General features: G+C 42.1%; 1 protein-coding gene across 17 annotated transcripts in view; it reads right to left on the bottom strand.

Moving 5' to 3' along the window:
• Positions 1-17425, bottom strand: part of Fmnl2 (formin like 2) — a 303824-nt gene that overhangs the window by 11532 nt on the left and 274867 nt on the right. For 9 of the 17 annotated variants that reach the window (XM_013067527.3, XM_013067528.3, XM_013067526.3 and 6 more), the window contains 11 exons: positions 16463-16564; positions 14503-14815; positions 13980-14180; positions 11157-11177; positions 8849-8973; positions 8059-8261; positions 6092-6326; positions 4846-4914; positions 4663-4743; positions 2628-2757; positions 353-516 (listed from right to left, as the gene is read on the bottom strand). In XM_013067527.3, the coding sequence (XP_012922981.1) occupies positions 353-516; positions 2628-2757; positions 4663-4743; positions 4846-4914; positions 6092-6326; positions 8059-8261; positions 8849-8973; positions 11157-11177; positions 13980-14180; positions 14503-14815; positions 16463-16564 (1644 nt within the window). The remainder of the gene's footprint in view (positions 1-352; positions 517-2627; positions 2758-4662; positions 4744-4845; positions 4915-6091; positions 6327-8058; positions 8262-8848; positions 8974-11156; positions 11178-13979; positions 14181-14502; positions 14816-16462; positions 16565-17425) is intronic. The other 8 variants (XM_004870012.4, XM_004870009.4, XM_013067533.3 and 5 more) reach the window with 2 other exon arrangements.

The following is a 17425-nucleotide window of genomic DNA, read 5'->3' as shown; positions in this document are numbered from 1 at the left end:
CAGGCACACATGTCACTTGACCTGAACATGGAACCCATGCTGGAGGGAGTCCAGCAGCAGAAGGAAAGGAGAAAGAGCAGAAAAGGACTACAGAGGAGGATAAAGACCCAAATTAGGAAAGGCCAATGAAGAGGACAGGGTAAAGAGGGGAGGGAGATGAAAGTGAGTTAAGATATGTTAGGTGCAGGCACCAATTCCCCATGAGGAATGTAATCATTACATACTGCAAATATGTTAAAAGAAAAAGGAAAGAAAAGGATAATGAGCAGGGCAAGGGTGCTTCCAAGGGCTAGAAAGATAGCCTGCAATTATCATTAGCTACATAAGCCACAGCAAGCACTTTCCCAGCTACCTGTGCAATCTTGGCATCATCCTGTAGCTTCTTCAGCTTGCCCTCATTGTGGAGGATGAAGTCCTTCAGCAGCACATTGTGGTCATGCATGGTGTATTCCCTCTTGGTCAAGTCCATGCCCCTCTGCAGTTCCTTGACATCTAACAGAACATTCTCCAGAGAGACTGGCATAGAGAAAGCAATGTCTCAGTAATCTTCTACAGAGAGAGGCAAAACTGCAGTGCACCTGGCTGCTAAGTCAAGTTCTCAGATTCTTGGGCATACTTGGAGCCTGGTACCTAGTTCCCAACTTTCACTGAAGAGATCCTTTAATATGAATAATTTAGAAAGTACAACTACTGAGCACTACAGTAAATTCTTTATATACACTAATTCAGCTGCATCATTAACCCATTTTGCCAATGAAGACAAGTGGCATAAAGAGGTTCTGTAGTGTGCCCTGGGTCACATGGCTAGTAGATGGCAGAGGAGTTCAGGCAATAATGATGGAATCCAAATCCAGTGCAATGCACAGCTATTCATTTCTCTCCCAGGAAGCAGCCTATTGGCTGGCCTGCAGGCTCAGAAGTGTCCGGGACGAGCACAAGGTCTTTCATTCTCTAGTACATTTCTTTTGACTCTTTTGCATTTCTGTGGCTTTCCAGCAGGGGGCGGCAGTGCGTTGAATTTTAGTTGTATTGACCTCTAAGACTCAAAGGAACCCTGGGTAACTTCTTTCTCCTTAACCCTTCCTTACTCCAAAATGGTTTGACAGGAACCTTTCCATCTGCAGTATGGCCTCTGCTCATAGCAGACACACCTCTAATCCTCCCGAGCCAGCTTTCCAAAGGTTGGTCCCACTTCTGGTTCTTTTGCTGCTTAGCTTAGCTCTGTACATGGATAAATTACAATAATGAGTGCATTTCCCTCTCATTCTTTCATTCCCCAATACTTCTGACAGTGCCAAGTACACAGATAAAGGAGGAAAGAACACATGAGTAAAGGTATGAAGAACCTAGGCTGGCCCACCAAGAACGAACACAGAACACTGGCCAGAGAGCAGTCTACTCTCCATTTTTCTCACCGCTTTTTCCAGAATGATACTTTTTGGGCCAAACAAAATGTACTCCTACTGCCTGAGTGCCTAATCATTGCCTGAGTGAGCCCTAAGCCCTCAGTGGGTCAGGCTAGCCCGTTCTTTAGTCACAAAATCATTTCTACCTGATTCTCAATCTCCATGGCATCTATCCCAGCAATAGCATAACATTTCATTTATTTATTTGCACATTCATTTATTCTCACCATCCAATCTTCCAGGGGGGTAAATGAATTATTTAAAAAGTTTTCAGAATTGTAAAGTTTGCAATGGACATGCAAATTGTTACAGTAAAATTTGATAAAACTTGTAAGAGAGGGTAATGCATAATGCTCTTTGATACGAACACAGAAGCAACAGCCATTTAGCCTCGCTGAGGAATAAAGGGCCTCACCCTAAAAGATTCAGAAAGTCTAATGTAGGCCTCAGGATTCTAAATTTACAATCAACACTCGTTGTCATGCTTCAAGATCACAAATGGAAAATCAGAGCCTGTAATTCCAACATCAATTTGCATACCCCCATCCCTTTTTCAAACTTAACACTCTTTTGAGAGGACATGGTGCATTAGATGCTAGATACCATATGAAAAACAAGAACTCTTGGGTTCCAGTCCTGTTTCTATCGCTTTCTACCCATGAATATCCTTGGGCAAGACAGTCTCTAAAAATGTCAATTCTTCACCTATTATGTGGTTATTGTTACCCTGCACATCCCTGCTATCTTGCAGTCACTGATGATTTGAAGGGAAACATAAAATGCCACAGCAAAGTAACAATCAAGAAGTACAGGTAATTTAGTGGTGAGGCAATGGCATAATATTTAGAGCTGCCACATCTGAGCAAGTGGGATAGCAAGAAATTAAACTGAAAGTGTTTGTAGAGGGTTAACTCTCAGATTCTCATCTCATACAATGGCAACAGAACAAAAAGGGCAATGAATGGACAGGGTAGGTACACCAGTCCCAAGGACTTGGATCTTCACAGTGAAGACATGGAGAGAGATCAGCCTCGTGCCAACATTACAGCTGCTCTTGGGAGGGGTAGCACAGTGGCCATGTGTTGCAGCTCAGAGCTTCTGACTTTGTGGTCCTACCTTTTAAAGGTGTTCTGAAGAGTGTGTGTTTAAGCAGGGAATGGTCCCCTCATAATTTAAAGCATTAAATATTCAAGAGTAATGTTAAGAGCTGAAATTATGTACCTGCAGCAGCTTTTTCCACATAATGAAGCTCATTATGAAACAGGGACACTTGGTGATATTTTTCCTTGACAACATTTGATATATAGTGCAGTAGCGTTTGCTTTCGGTCTGTCGACTTTGTGTCCAAGAGCTGAAACCAAAAGGGGGCATGGGTTAGGCGCAAGAGTGAGGATGTGGGGAAAGTTGCTCACCAGGTGACTCCCTGCCAGAGTAAGTAGAGTGAGGAGTCGAGTGCAATGGCCCAACAGGCTGGCAAAAGAACATCCCCAGGAGAGATTCAGATTTAGCATACTCTTTGGTGAGCCAGCTCACTGCTGTTTACCTGACTTCAGGACTTTCTGATCAACTGGGGTAAATGCTAATGCTAGCACTGACTCTAAGCAACCAAGCATGGTTCGGATTTTGCCCTGCTTACACAAACTACCCACTCTTGCACCTGCCATCCCACCTCCCGGGGTGTAGAGCAAGATGACTCCAGCGTTAGAGCTCCTCATAAGGAACAACTGGAGCAAAAACAAAGGGGAGCCACCAATGCATGCAGGTGCCCCGACACCACAAGGCTTCCACACTGCGGTCTTCCCACTTAGCTCAGCAGCACTCTTCTTCCTTGGCTTCTGAAGGCCGAAAATAGAGCTGCCCCTCCGATCAGCACGTTTCACATCTGCACTCTCAACCACAACTACTTGTGAATCATTTCCATTGTATTAAGTATTGTGAGTAATCCAGAGATGATTTAAAGTACAGGGGAGAATCGGTTCTATCCACTGCAGATAAGGGACTTGAGTGTCTGAGGATTTTAGCATGCCTGGGGTGGTGGAGCCCACCCTCCACAGAGACCGAGGGACCAGCGTGTGTGGCATTCACCATGGTCCTGCAGGGGAGGCAGAACAGTAACTGACTGGATGCTCTGTTATACGACTATGTCCCCCTGCTCTGGGGATTTAGCCATTGGCCCTATTCCTCACAGGGAAGCCATATTAGGCCTGTACAGCCTGAACAGAGTTCCACAAAGGATTTTCTCTTGTCCTGTTCATATGGATCAAGTGACTCCAAAAAAAGAGATCACCTTTGTTTGTGCAGGGAAAAAAAATTAAGACAACACAGAAAAGTATAAAAAAATTTTTAAACATTCCTTAATTCCATCTAACTTATTAAACACTTACCAGTCCAATTATTTAAATACAGATGACCAAAAACTGCGTAGTTCATTAATTTTTATAATATAACAGGAAATATAAAAACAACAATGTTATCAAATAAATATTAGAACTGACTGGTGGAAACGAGACCTGCCCAAGGGAAACTCAGGACAGTCAGTACACAGACAAACATTCCACCCGGGTGACGCCTGGGGAAGCTGTTCCACGGGGCACACTTTAGTCTATTCCCATTCAGTCTATTTTCCTGCATGTTTTATTCAGCTGATATTAGACTACACCTGTAATTTCGACTTCTCTTTCTCTTCTACACATGAAATTATATATTTCTCTGAAAACACAAGTATTTTAGCAGTATTTAAACAACAACTCATTACTTTTGTTTTTGGGTTTGTGTTTTGGTTTTTTGAGACAAGGTCTTGCTATGTAGTTCAGGCTGGCCTTGTATTGGTGGGCAATCCCCTTGTCTCCGCTCCTAAGTGCTGAGATTATAGGCATGGGCCACAACACTGGGCTAGATCACTGTATTAACTGTTATTCCAACATAATCATTATTGGAAGTCCAACAATGGACTTTTAGATTATTACTAATTATTTATAATCATAAATAAAATACAACATTCATAATTCAGACTTCTGAGGAAAGAGTCCTAGAAATAGAAATATTGAGGGAAAGGGTCTGAGTATTTCTAAGGTTTTAAATCCTCACGGTCCAAGGGTGTTCCAGAAAATTTGTACCAATTGATCTTATCACTTGCAGAGAATCTTCACTAAAATATCCCCCTCCGCCCCAACAGCAGATTCTCCTGCTCCAGGACTTAATCTCTGCCAGCTGTCTGTCCTTCACAGCACTCTCAAATTCCTTTGAGTTCACTCACCAGATCTAAACTCTGAAGTTTAAATCCATAAACTGCTCCTCGTTTACTGCTATTCATATAGTTTCCAAGGGCCAGAATGATCTGCAAGAGAGAGAGAAAAGCCCATCAGGGCAGCTCCGCAGGCGCTGGTCAGCAGCTGACAGTCAGCTCTCCACACACATAAACAAGGAAAATTTCACTTGCCTCCAGGATTTTCTTGAGTTTTTGGGATGACTTTATAGAGACAGATGCTGCTATAATTGCATGCAGTTGCTAAATTCCAATCAAAGGAAGGAAGGAGGGGGGAAAAAAAGATATGTTAAAAATAGGAAACTAATTGAAAACTAAAAACTAACAAAGAACAACAGACCCACATTTAGACCCTTAAGTCCTTTTTTAGTTATTTTTTATTTTTCAGTACTGGGAATTGAACTCAGGACTGTGTGTTTGCCAGGTAGGTGGAGTGTGCTGAGGTACATCCCTGGCTAGAACCTGAAGTCTTAATAATGACATTCTATTTTCCCAAGCATAACAAACTGAGTTGTCCAACCAAGTCTTAGGTAACCACATCGTTACATGCAAGCCCTTCTCTAAAATTCTTCACCATAACAAGTAACATAGGAACTTGTTTATCACAAAATCTGCCACAATCAAAAACCAGTAAGGCTCAGAGCCAGAATTGAACAGCTTCTTCTGGAAGAACTTAGTCCCCAGCCTACCACTTCTCATCTTACACAATTTGTGCTTTCAAATAAATGGAGTTGTCCAAGAAAGGGGCGGGGGGGAACATGTGAAGGCAAATGGACACAACACTCTCCAGAAGTTCTCAGGACATGTGCTGAGCAGACATGTTCAATAAGCACTGACTGTCTGCTTACCGTAAGCAGCAACTAAAAAGTTAACTTAGAACAGAACTGGGAACAAACTGAAACGTTCAGCAAATTAACACAAGAAATGAGAGAGAGTGTGCTATTATGTGTAGGTCACCACAGACCACTGTAACAAACTTCCAAGAGAAATGCCGAATTCAATGCTTCCAATGAAAGCATATAGATACAGAAACTAAAGATACAGAACTAGAAAGATACAGAAATACAGTCACATTTTTAGTCACACCAATCCAGCCAGAAGACTACTATCTTCAGGAAACATTGGATGTGTCAAGAAAATGGTTTTCCTTGTTCTCTCTACAGAAGTGTCTGTTGAAATCCTGAAGACATCTACGGTCCCAGAAAATTCTTTGGAGAATACCAATATGGAACAGGAAAATTTACTACTTTTCAGTTTACTTTGCAGACTCAATGTGAAAATGATAGCTGAAATAAAAAATGTAATCTAGAAAGTTCATAGAAGCAATTTAGGGCCCATTACACCAAATACAATTCTGGGAGATTTTTTTTTTAAATGATGATGTCTTTGGACCCCTCCCCCGCCACTGCTGGTCACTTACAGGAGTCAGCATCTGAATGCTTTCAGCAAAGTTCCCAATGAAGGCCATGATGGTCATCTTCTGCATGAGCCTCTCGATCTTACTAAACTGCATCATGAACCGGTCTTCATCAGACAAGTTCTCCAGGGGCTTCCTTTCCCGCTCATAGAGCCGAAGGACTTTCACCTCATTTTCAGTTGGCAAGAACCTCATCAAGCATTCTACAAAGTCTACAGGCAGTGTCTTCAGGTCAAATCTGAAGACAACGTGGACACGTTAGCGTTAGAGAGAAAGCCACCCTTCTGACTACTCCCATCCAATCCAGTGCATCTGCTACCAAGTCAACAAGTCTCAGGGCCGGGGATTTAGCTCGGTGGTTTTGTCGCCTGCTGCACAAGCGCAAGGACCAGAGTTCGATCCCCGGTACCAAAAAAAAAAACAAACAAGTCTCACATTCCTACAGCTGTACCAGGAGGCTCCACCCTGGGAGTGCGTCCTGACTAGGCATTAGGACTCAGGATTGGTCCTTCCTAACAACTCGAACCTTAATGTAGCTGCACCCCTTGGTTTTCCAGGCTATTATCTTATAGTATTTTTGGTACCGGGGATCGAACTTGAGTCCTTGCGCATGCGCAGCAGGCAGTGAAACCACTGAGCTAAATCCCCGGCCCTTACTATCTTATAGTTTTGGGGCAGCTCTGAACCTCTCCAAATCGAGAGTAAATCACAACAGGAGAAAGCAGAAGAAAGGTTGAAAAATCTAATGGTTAAGTGGTTCAAGAACATGGTTTTGAGCCACTGGGAAGTACTGCCAATCAAGATTAGTCTGTATGCACAATTACAGAATATATGGCAACTTTTGTGAAACATTTCAATTAAACCAAAAGTCAAAGATTAATCTTTGTTTGGCAAAATAACAGAATTATACTTAAATCATCATGACAAACAAGGTATATCAAGATCAACATGTTTCTGCCAGCTTGAACAACCAGTGGTACATACACAGCACTCCCATCGGACGGCTCGTACCACTGGTGGTTGAAATGGTACAGTAATACATGGGACAGTTCTGCATGTACCACTGGGGGTAAAAGCTGTCCAGCAGCGAGATGTATAAATTATGGCCCTGTCGTGAATGTGTTAAAACCAGACTGCCTATCAGGTTTCAATATAAGAAATCATAACGAACTGTAGGAGGCGCTATACTATTAGATTATGACCCTGGCCAAAGACCAAATCAGAGCAAAGGATTTCTTAGGGTCATAAATTCCTGAATGAGTCTCTAACCAAAATTTACAAAATAGCAATTTATGAATAAGTACTTTTTAAAACATTTAATAACATACTTATCACCATGTCCATAAGATCCTTTTTATAAATATATATAAAGCCAATGCCTTCTTTGCACTTCAAGAATTTAAAAACAAAATGAACTTTGTTTAAAGTGTCCTGGAAGTACTAAGAGCAACAATATTCACATTACTATTGTTATGAATTAAAATATGCATCTGTATCATATTTGCATCTGGCATTGAATTATATCATTCCACAAATGCCATCAAATTTGTATTCAATAAATCTGGATAAAATTCCACATACTCCAGAGAAAACTGAAATGTCTCCCTTTTCTTAACATCTACCACTCTCAGCTCAACTTTCCTTTTATGTAAGCATTGCTGTAGGCCTATATAAAAGAGCAGACCAAGACAATAAAGGATGTCACAATCCCGATGTTATTCCTCCAAAATGATTAATTATTCAAATACAGCACTACAGCAGCAACTTCCAGTTCACTTTTATCAGTGTTGGCATCTTATTCAACTCTGAAATGGCACCATGTAATAAGGAGAATCTCAGAAGTATAGAAGTCTTTTACATCAGCTCTTGCCCCACTATTAAATTTTTTATCTACTAATTCATAATTTTCTTATTTTCATCACTATTCTAACCTTACTATAATATAATTTTCCAGAACGCCCTGAACTTACACATGAATAGCTTTACATATCTCATCGGCAGTCTTTCCAGCTTTCCTTAAAGTTATGGCAAGATTTTTGGCTCTATTTGCTTCTAGTAATGTCACTTTGCTTGATCCTTTCTGTGTCATCTTCTGCTTGCTTGAAGAAAGATCAATGGCAGGGCCTTGGGCTTTTGTCTTGAATATTTCTTCAAATTCATCCACATTTAAATCCTAGGGTGGAGAGGAATTGACATTACAAGCTGTATTCTACTTAAAGATTAAACCCTAAAACCACCATTTAAGCAGATAAAGAAAAAATCTTTTTCTATTAAGTACTTCTCTTTGGCCATTCTTGCTATTTTTGTTCCTGTTTTGGTCAGGGTGCAAAACTATTAACACATATACCAAAGGGAATGTCCTAAGTATAACGCTGATTCCAACCAACCAATTCAGCTGTCTCCAATAACCAGCTGTATAGACAGCCACCACCCTAAAACTATTAAACAAGACGGCGAGTGTCAAAATTGAGTCCTTAATCAACACTGTTCAGAAAAGGCTTCTTATAAAGGATGAGATTGTCAGACACATCTTTTGTGGCATATATTGACACCCAAAACTATTCTATTTTAATATTTTAAACACAGTTTTCGATCTGCCTTATAGTGACCAATTTTATTTTCTGTATAAATCTGTTTATTCTTTATATTAAGGCACTTAAAACACTAGCACTATGCTAGTGAAACTTGCAGGTTAACAGAGCACCCATTTTGACTTTGTTGCACAAAGACCCCCCCAGCTTGGAACTCTTGGAAAGATACCTCCAGAATTCGCTCATCATCAATTTCATTGAAGACTGTGCCATTGATCTGATTGGGCTTCAGAGCAACCCAGTTAAACACTGGCATTCTGAACTTCGTCTTGATTGGCTTTTTAATTTTCACAGCTAAGGATATCAAAGAGAATGAAATTAAGATCCCTCCAAGATGCCACAATCCTCAAGAACAATCAAACAAGCTGAGCGTGGTGGTGCAGGTCTATAGTCCCAGCATTCGGGAGGCTGAGGCAGGAGGATCGCTGTGAGTTCAAGGCTAGCCTAGGCTACATAGTTCAAGGCCAGCCTGAAGTACATAGCGAGACTCTGTCTCAAAAAAAAAACCAAAAACCAACAATCAGACAACAGTCCTTACAGGCGACACTTTTTAACACTGGAGGAAGGTGGGCAAGAGGCACCCAAGTGTATTTTAATATAGAAAACATTACATATGGACTTGACCAGAGCCATTCAAGGCCCTCATTTGGTTGACTGAACACACCTTTATGTTAAAAGCTAAGGGTCAGGGTTTTGTTTTGTTTGGTTGGTTTTTTTATGCAGGCAAATGGACTGCTACTTTATAGTTACCATATTGATACAATGCTTAACACAAAATGTTGGAAAGCAAAAAATTATAACTAATGTTATGAGACAGCAGAGAGGGCAAATAATATCAGATGTTGACATCCTAAATTCTTGATTCTAGAACACACTTACAAACAAACCTTAACAAATGACCAGCGATCGTGGACAGTGTCTGCTGAAATCACCAGAAATGGGACATCAAGAAAGGTACTGTTCAGCCAGGGCAACACATGCCTGTGGGTGACTTCAATAATGGAGATTATACTGGCTGCTAAGACATCTCATGATAAACAAGATGGAAGGGGTACGAAAAAGTCAAGAAATTGCACTGCTTCTCAGGAATGCTAGTAGTCCCTCTTCCTCTTTTTAGAAAGCAAGTGATCCCCAGGAATCAGCTGTGTTCAACTAGGAGGTATCAATGAATACAGTAAAAATACTGAAAACCTCTTAATGCAGAGGATGCCATGTTTTAGGAGCCCAGAAGGAATGCCAGCTCCTCTCACTTTCAGGAAAGGTGCTAAAAAAAGGTAAGTCGCTTCAAATTCGATGCATTAATTACACACCATAAAGAAGTTGTCCCAAGCCACTTAGCTATGCACATTCATTTTCACCATGTAGCCCATCATTTGCCATCAGTAGCAAGGAATGGAGAAGAACTTTAGCCCTTTAGCTCAGAACAAAATAAAAGCAACATACACTTGTGCTCTTACCTGGCTGGCTGCCTGCCTGCCTCAGTGGCATTTACTGAAACAGGAAGACAGATGGTGCCTCTCATTCCTCCAGAGTTACAAAGGCCAGAGAAAGAGCAGGAATGTCATCTGATAAATCCACACAAGAGCATGCAAGAACACAGACACAGCTTTTGCCAAACCAGGCCTTTCACCACTTCATCCCTACTCCCAACCATCAGGGTTCTCACTGTACGTCCTTTTTGTGGCTATGCCACCCAGGAAAACCAATGTCCTCTATGGCACAAAGGAAGAGACCTTCCTAGGCTAGTGTGGCACTCCGGCAATGTGGGGGAGAGTCGGGTGGGTCTGTGGGAGCCTCTCATACTAGGGTGACACAGGCTGACGCCACTGGCATCCTGCCTCCCCTCCACGAACACTGCTGGCTCAGGATGCTCGTTAGAAGTTCTCCCCTTGGCAGCTACCCTCCTTCTAACCCTAGGAATACTAGGTCAGAACACAGCCAAGAAAGCTCTCCCTGGGAGGAGTTTTCCTGACTGGAATGTGGGGGTGGGAAGAACAGGAGGGTGAGTCAGGTGACTGTGACATACATTCCCAGAGCTCAGGCTAGATGGAGTCTCCAGTCAGTGGGGCTCTACCTGGTAAGCCACAGACCAGTGGGGGGGGGGGGGGCTCTGTGAAAGGGTCAACAAGCAGCTTTCCTTGTTTTCCTTAAAATAAATCGGAAATCCTTTTAGACATAAAGCTTTAGACCCAAGTATGAAAAGTAAACAAAAAAGAAAGAACACTCCTTTCCTAAGAGGAAAGGGAATATGGTAAATGAACCAAGGGTGCCTGCCTACAAGATAATAATGTCCTTACAGGTTCCATTAAAACATGGGCAAACCTGGGGTAACAGTCAGCCAACACCCAGACTCGCTACAGACACAGTGTCAAAATGCAATGGATCAAAGTAAGATGGAGTGGAAAAATGTCATGGCACAATGTGACCAACAGGAACACAAGGCAAGTACTCAACACACTCAGTGAGGAGCAACCTACAGAAAAGCTTGATTGGCCCATCTTTTGTGGAAGCAGAAAGAACAGAGAAAATACAAAAAAATTAGATATGGTTAGAGTCAAGTGGCTCAGCGGTTCACGCACTCTTAGCATAGAATTTCATGCTTCTTTGGACACATTTCACAAGGCAGCAGAGAGACAAAAGTTCATTTCCATTCAGGCCTGCCTTGAAAATTCACTTTACCTTATATGTTTTTTTATCCTGTTTAGAAGAGGGAAAGAAAAAAATGTATTTCACTGTCATTGTTCCAAATAGCCATAGTCTATTAGTAGACCACATACTGGTTAAGTGTTCCACAGGATTGAAACAATTTCCCAATAAAAAAATAACCAGCAAAGGTCCAAGTGCTCACTGAGAGGATCCAAACTCATCTTCCCGAGACAGCCAACATCGTGGACTGCCCAGCATCCCTAGTGACCTACCTTGGGAAAGGGAGCCAGATCTTCCTAGCATAGATCCGAGGAAGTAAGCCCTATGCTTCAAATGCATATTTCACACTACGAACATTTTCTTTATAAAGAACAAAAAATCCACCCTCTCTTCTAGAAATAAACAATGGACACTTCCTCTTGGCCTCCTAAGAATATACTTGCTCTTTGCCCATAAGAGATTCTGTCACTTGTGGATCTAGAAGCCCAGTGACATCATGAGAGTCTGACTTCTCGGGGGCATCAACTCAGCCTTTCTATTCTACTGGGAAATTCTACTTGATTCTGTGTGGCCTCTTGGGTGGGGAGAGGAGGGGGAGGAAGAAGGAAGATGGGGGGGGCAGAAAAACATCTCAAAAATCAGCTTCAATCACTAAGTACTGAAAGCCAAATTAAGGATAAATAATAATGCAATTAAAGGCCTTGAGGGAAATGCCTGATCCCAAGCTATCAAAGACTCATAAGGATCTTGGAATCCTTGCATCTTCTAAAACAAGATGTTTCTTACAATCATTTAATGGACACATACAGGACCACACAGGAGGTTTTTCAATCCCACCTACTGTCCTCCAAATTGCATATGACACCACGGGGAAGACTTCCGAACGTGGCAGCCCTGAAGCCACCAGTTATCAGCTAAGCACAGACTGTGACACTTTGAACTCAAGGCAGTCAAGAGAAGCAACAAGTTTTGGAAATTAGTAGCAAGGACCCAAGCAGAAGAAACAAAAAACAATCAAACAGATGGGATACCACCTTGAGAAAGAAGCCCTAGCCTGCACATCTCAGTCTCCTGTCCCTTCCCTGCCAAAGTGGCTGTGAGTCCTATGTCAGAGCTCAGGTGAATGGAAGCAGATGCTGAATCACACGTCAGCTTTTGCCAGGGAGAAAGGAAGCAGCCCTAAATGAGACAGCATGGCAGACACATCTCACAGCAAGCGCTCTTCAGGGGCTACAAGGAAAGCCCCATCAGTGAGCCCAGGTGCACAGAGCAGTTAGGGTTCCCACACAGTCACTGAGAACAGCCTGGTGATGGAATAGATTCCCAGGGCTTGGTAGGAGGTCTGTTTATTTACATTCCATAATCCAACAGTTCCACCAGGACTCTCCAGCAACTTTTCTCTTCAGAAGTAATAAAAAGTTCTAGAAAAAAGTGATAGATGGGAAGACGGGCAGAAATAAGCTACTAACTTACTTGGAACATCACTCTAAACAGGCATTTTATTGGATCATTGTCAGTTTTATAGAAATCTGGGTAGAATGCATTTGTTATGGGGAGCTTTCAGATGTCCTAACGGGCTCCAGTCACTCGGATGAGTTAGCCCTAGTGACTGACTGGAAAGCTGCACACAGGAAACCTGCACAGCTCAGACTGTCTTTTAGACTTTTAGACTTCAGGGAAAAGCATCTGAAAAAGGCAGCCTCAGAAGCAGAGGTTACTAGAGTGGCAATTCAGAGTAAATAAAGAGAACCCACAAACAGACTGCAGTGAATGAGAAAGCAAATTCCTCAGTATCACAGAGATAGAAACCTCAGAGTGATTCCCAACGCCCAGGAAATATTCCACAACTCGGAAATGGCTTGGAGCGTTATACAAAAGTGTAAAAATTCATTTCTGAGAGTCAAAAATAAGGACTTAATATTCCAAGGCATTAGAGCAACTTTCACTTGCCCACCTCCTTTTCATTTCTGATGAGGCAGGATGCTGCACTATCTTCTGGTTAACAGGAGGCCCACGTGATAGATCTGGGAGACTTTTACAACAGGCATATACTGCTCTTGGCAGCACCTTCCACTTAAACGCTCCACTGTTCTCAAATGCTCAGAAGTCATGCCTGGAAGCCTGTATCAATAAATACACAGGAAAGCACTTCCCCCTTATCTAGACAACATTTCAAAAACAACTTTTAAAAATGCCTCTGCCTAACCTAGCCTCTGGCCACTACAGGTGTCCAGGAAGTGTCTGTTGAGCTCACAAAAACGCACTGCTCTTCAGCCAGGTAACTTGGTGTACATGTACCCACTCCCCAAGATGACTAGGAACTACATGCACTGTAAGCCTGCAAACATGTACGAATAAAAAAAAAGAAGGTACCTCATCTCTTCCTTTCTCTGGGTGGGGCCGGGCAAGGTGGAAGATGAGGTGAGCCATCAGAACCTCTTGTTACTGGGAGTGTGACAAAGCACACACAGAGGACAGTGCTTCTCACGTCTGACTATGTCCTTGTACTGCCTACAATCACAGAAATGCTCCTCTACTAAGAGGAGATATGTCACTGTGAAAGACTTGGTGTTTGGAAGAGTGGCCTTCACTTTCTGGAGATAAGAAAAAATGAGTTCTTCTTACATGAGTACCTCAGTATTCTGTGCTCTTACCTGCTAATCCTGAGTTGAAAACCACTGTGGGTGAAGACATCCCGGGCAGCGGGGGTGCAGAGGGAGGGGGTGGTGGCAGAGGAGGAGCTGGCACAGTCTCAGCTGCAGGCCCCGGGAGAGGAGGAGGAGGAGGAGGAGGAGGAGGTGGGGGTGGGGGAGGGGGAGGCGGTGCCGTGGGTGGTGTCACTGGACCATTTGTCGCTAAAGAAGAAAACACACACATTGACTCTGGAAACAGAGAGATGGTATTCTTGCAGCATGTCACATATAAAGTATGTGAACACAAAATACTTGAAAGGATTGCTTTCAAGACCATAAAATTCCCTGACTGACAAATGGGGAAAAAATAATGTAACATGGTGATGTGAATATTTATAACCTTAATTTCAAAATGTAAACAGTTCTTCAATTCAGTACATAAAAGAACACGGTATCCTAAGCAGACAAAGGACACAAATAATTAGTAAAAGAAGAAACACAGACATCCCAATGCTGCCTTAGTTCTCTTGTGAAAGCTTCTTACCTGCCTCAGGTGTGTCAGACGGCAGAGGCAGTGGTGGAGGAGGTGGGGACAAGGGTCCTGCCGTGGCGGTCCCAGTAGCCGGTCCTACACAGTTGCCCACTGCTGCTTCGGAGCCTGCGGACAATGCGCCAGGAGCCATGACTGGCAGTATGGCGATGTCCCCGTCCCCCCTCTTCTGGATTTTAATGGTCCCTTGTTTCTCCAGTTCATGAATCTTTTTTTCCAGGGTAGACTGTCTTTGAATGGCTTCTTCTTTTTCTTTGACCATTTTTCTTAATGTGTGAACTTGGGTATTTGCGTCTTTGTAGATTTCCTGGAAAAGAGTCCATAGTCAAGAGTTTGTCTTCATATGGCATCCACACTTACGACCATCAGATTTACAAACTAAGGATAAAGGAGGTGACTTTAAAAAGAGAAAAAGGATACTCACATAAATAAGAATTCTACAAAACTCGGCCAGAACTTATACAGTGCTAGTAATTATTAATTACAGTTGTAATGCATGCAATATATTCTAATAATTGTTACTGTTAATCAAAGCTCTTTCCATCTACTAAATGCTGCTAACTCGATTTTCCCTGCAGATGGAAAGGAACAAAGCCGATATGACTTTTATTCCCAAAAGCTGATTTTGAAATATCCTGAAGATTGTTCTGGTAGTGCAGCATGTTTTCCTTGTACTTATTTTAAAATTCATTTGTAACTCCTAGATACACATATCAGCTAACAACAGACAAAGAAACCCTAAATCTGACTTGGATAGTAAACAGACTAGGATTAAAAAATTTGCAAAGCAAGGAAGAACCTATTCATGAGTGCCAGGGACTGACTGTCCTTGAATGGATTTCTCTGGCCCTCATAATGGCCCTTCACCGAGTTCAGGACAGCAATCGTTCTACCATTTTCCCCTTAGTAATGCAGTTAACAAAACAGGACAAAGCTTCCCTTCACTAATTACTTACTTCTGTCTAAGTTTTTAGCAGAAAACAAAAGTTACAATTTTCAATTCAAAGGCTGCCCTGGTTCCTTTATTAGGTGAAACAGTTTTATGGAGCTAAACTTACTTGCTGGGCCTTGCACATGTGAACTCTCACCACAAACCTCCAGCAGGCAGGGAAACATTCTTCACACCCTGTCTATTATTAATAATCTAAGACTCTGAACTTGAATTGAGTCCATATGCTACAACTGTGTCTCGATCGTGTGCCAGAAAATAAATTTCCTAGAGTTAACTGGAGGATGTGTCAGAATGTCAAGCAACACAGACAGACATGATAACCATCAAATAAAATGTGCCATTGCATTAATGGTGGCATAAAGGCAAGCCGTTTGCCTGAAAACCCTCCAGGCATGTGGCTGTTTCTAGGGTTTGCACAATTACAAGCACAAGGATGGCACTCCATAAATACCTGACATATAAGGTAAAACAACCCTAAAGCCAAATAAAATAACTGGGATTATCTGATAATAAAATGGATTGGTTTGGCTTTGCTTTTTTGGTTTTTTTTTTTTTTTGGTAAATGCTGTTAGGTCTAGTCTATGTTGTGATTTCAGTTTCCATAGCAACCACCAAATCTGGTTTTGAGTAGAAGCAAAGCAAAGAAATACAATGAAGTCCCAGTCCTAATAAAAATAAATAAGTGGCATGAATTAAATCCATACTCTGTTTTTATTTCCAACAAAATGGGTGACCCACAGAATCAAATCAGCTTCCCCCAGATAGGAAAATATTGTTGCTCCCAAAATACATGATAAGGAAATACTGAACTCTAGTATTGGATTGGACACTCATGTATATACATATCTCAACTTTTCACTTGATATCACCTCTGAAATGATTCCAAAAACTATGCGGCACCAGTGCAGTCCCCTGAAATCAATGTCTCCCACATAAAGGAGACTAAAGAGGGAGCACACACCCTGCCACGCCTCTCTGGGTGGCTGCCACCCTCACACTTACTCGGACAACGTCCAGTTCCTTGTTCCTCTGCATAAGCTGCTTCTCCAGTTCCACAATCTTGGACATGGCTTCATTCTCTGTATCTTGAAGCTTTTCAGATAACTGTAAAATTTTGAAAAGGAGGCTGTGTCAAAACACAGGAACGTTCTGATCAGGTCCTTGGTCGACAGAAAATGTAGATCCAAGATTAGGGGCCTGCAGGAAGCCCTGCATGTTCCATAAGATGCTTTCTGGAAACATTAATATGGCTCCAAACACATACTGTTTCTACCAGGAATAATTCTTACACGATTCCGAATAAAACCTATGCGTCAGCTCCTTAGTGTTTGAACATACACAGCCATGTCTCTCTCCATTCCTTCAGCCAAGGTAGAGAACAGTTAGGTAAAAGAGGAAGGGAGGTCTATCTCCCCAGCCAAGAAAGGGGCACCAAGCAAAAGCTTTTGAAAACTGATTTAGAAAACTTCATTTTGACGTTATATGCAGCCAGCTGAAAATACTATTGCTTATTTTGACCCAAACCACACAAATAATAAAAGTTATTTGGAGGGGCACTACAAATAAAAGTGGCTTGCTACAAAAGTGGTTATAAGTATGGTCATGCCATGATGACTGCCTTCAAGAGACAGACAGGATCAGCCATGTGTAAAATCATTGCTTTTTGCATAAGGTACTGTGATTGAGCAATGTCTTCTTTCTTATTTCTCACTGGAAATGGATCATAAGTAAAAGAACTAGGGATAAAGAGTGAAGATTTATGCTGATTGAGTTCGATCATAATTGGGCCTGCTGATTCTATTAGTAAGCAGACACCAAGTAGGTTACTACAGCACTCAAAAAGGGAAGGGTTTTGGTTCACCAGTTGATCTGGAGATGTCCATTTTCAGAGTAATGCTAAGTGGTGAAGGAAATGAAGCACATGCAGAAAATGCAGAGGAACGCACAAGGGCTGTTCAAAGGGAA

This window comes from Heterocephalus glaber, unplaced genomic scaffold (genome assembly GCF_053883595.1).
Source record: "Heterocephalus glaber isolate CG9 unplaced genomic scaffold, H.glaber_assembly_v1.0 deba00001097, whole genome shotgun sequence".
Lineage (NCBI taxonomy): Eukaryota > Metazoa > Chordata > Mammalia > Rodentia > Bathyergidae > Heterocephalus > Heterocephalus glaber.
This window is presented reverse-complemented; position numbering and strand designations above follow the sequence as displayed.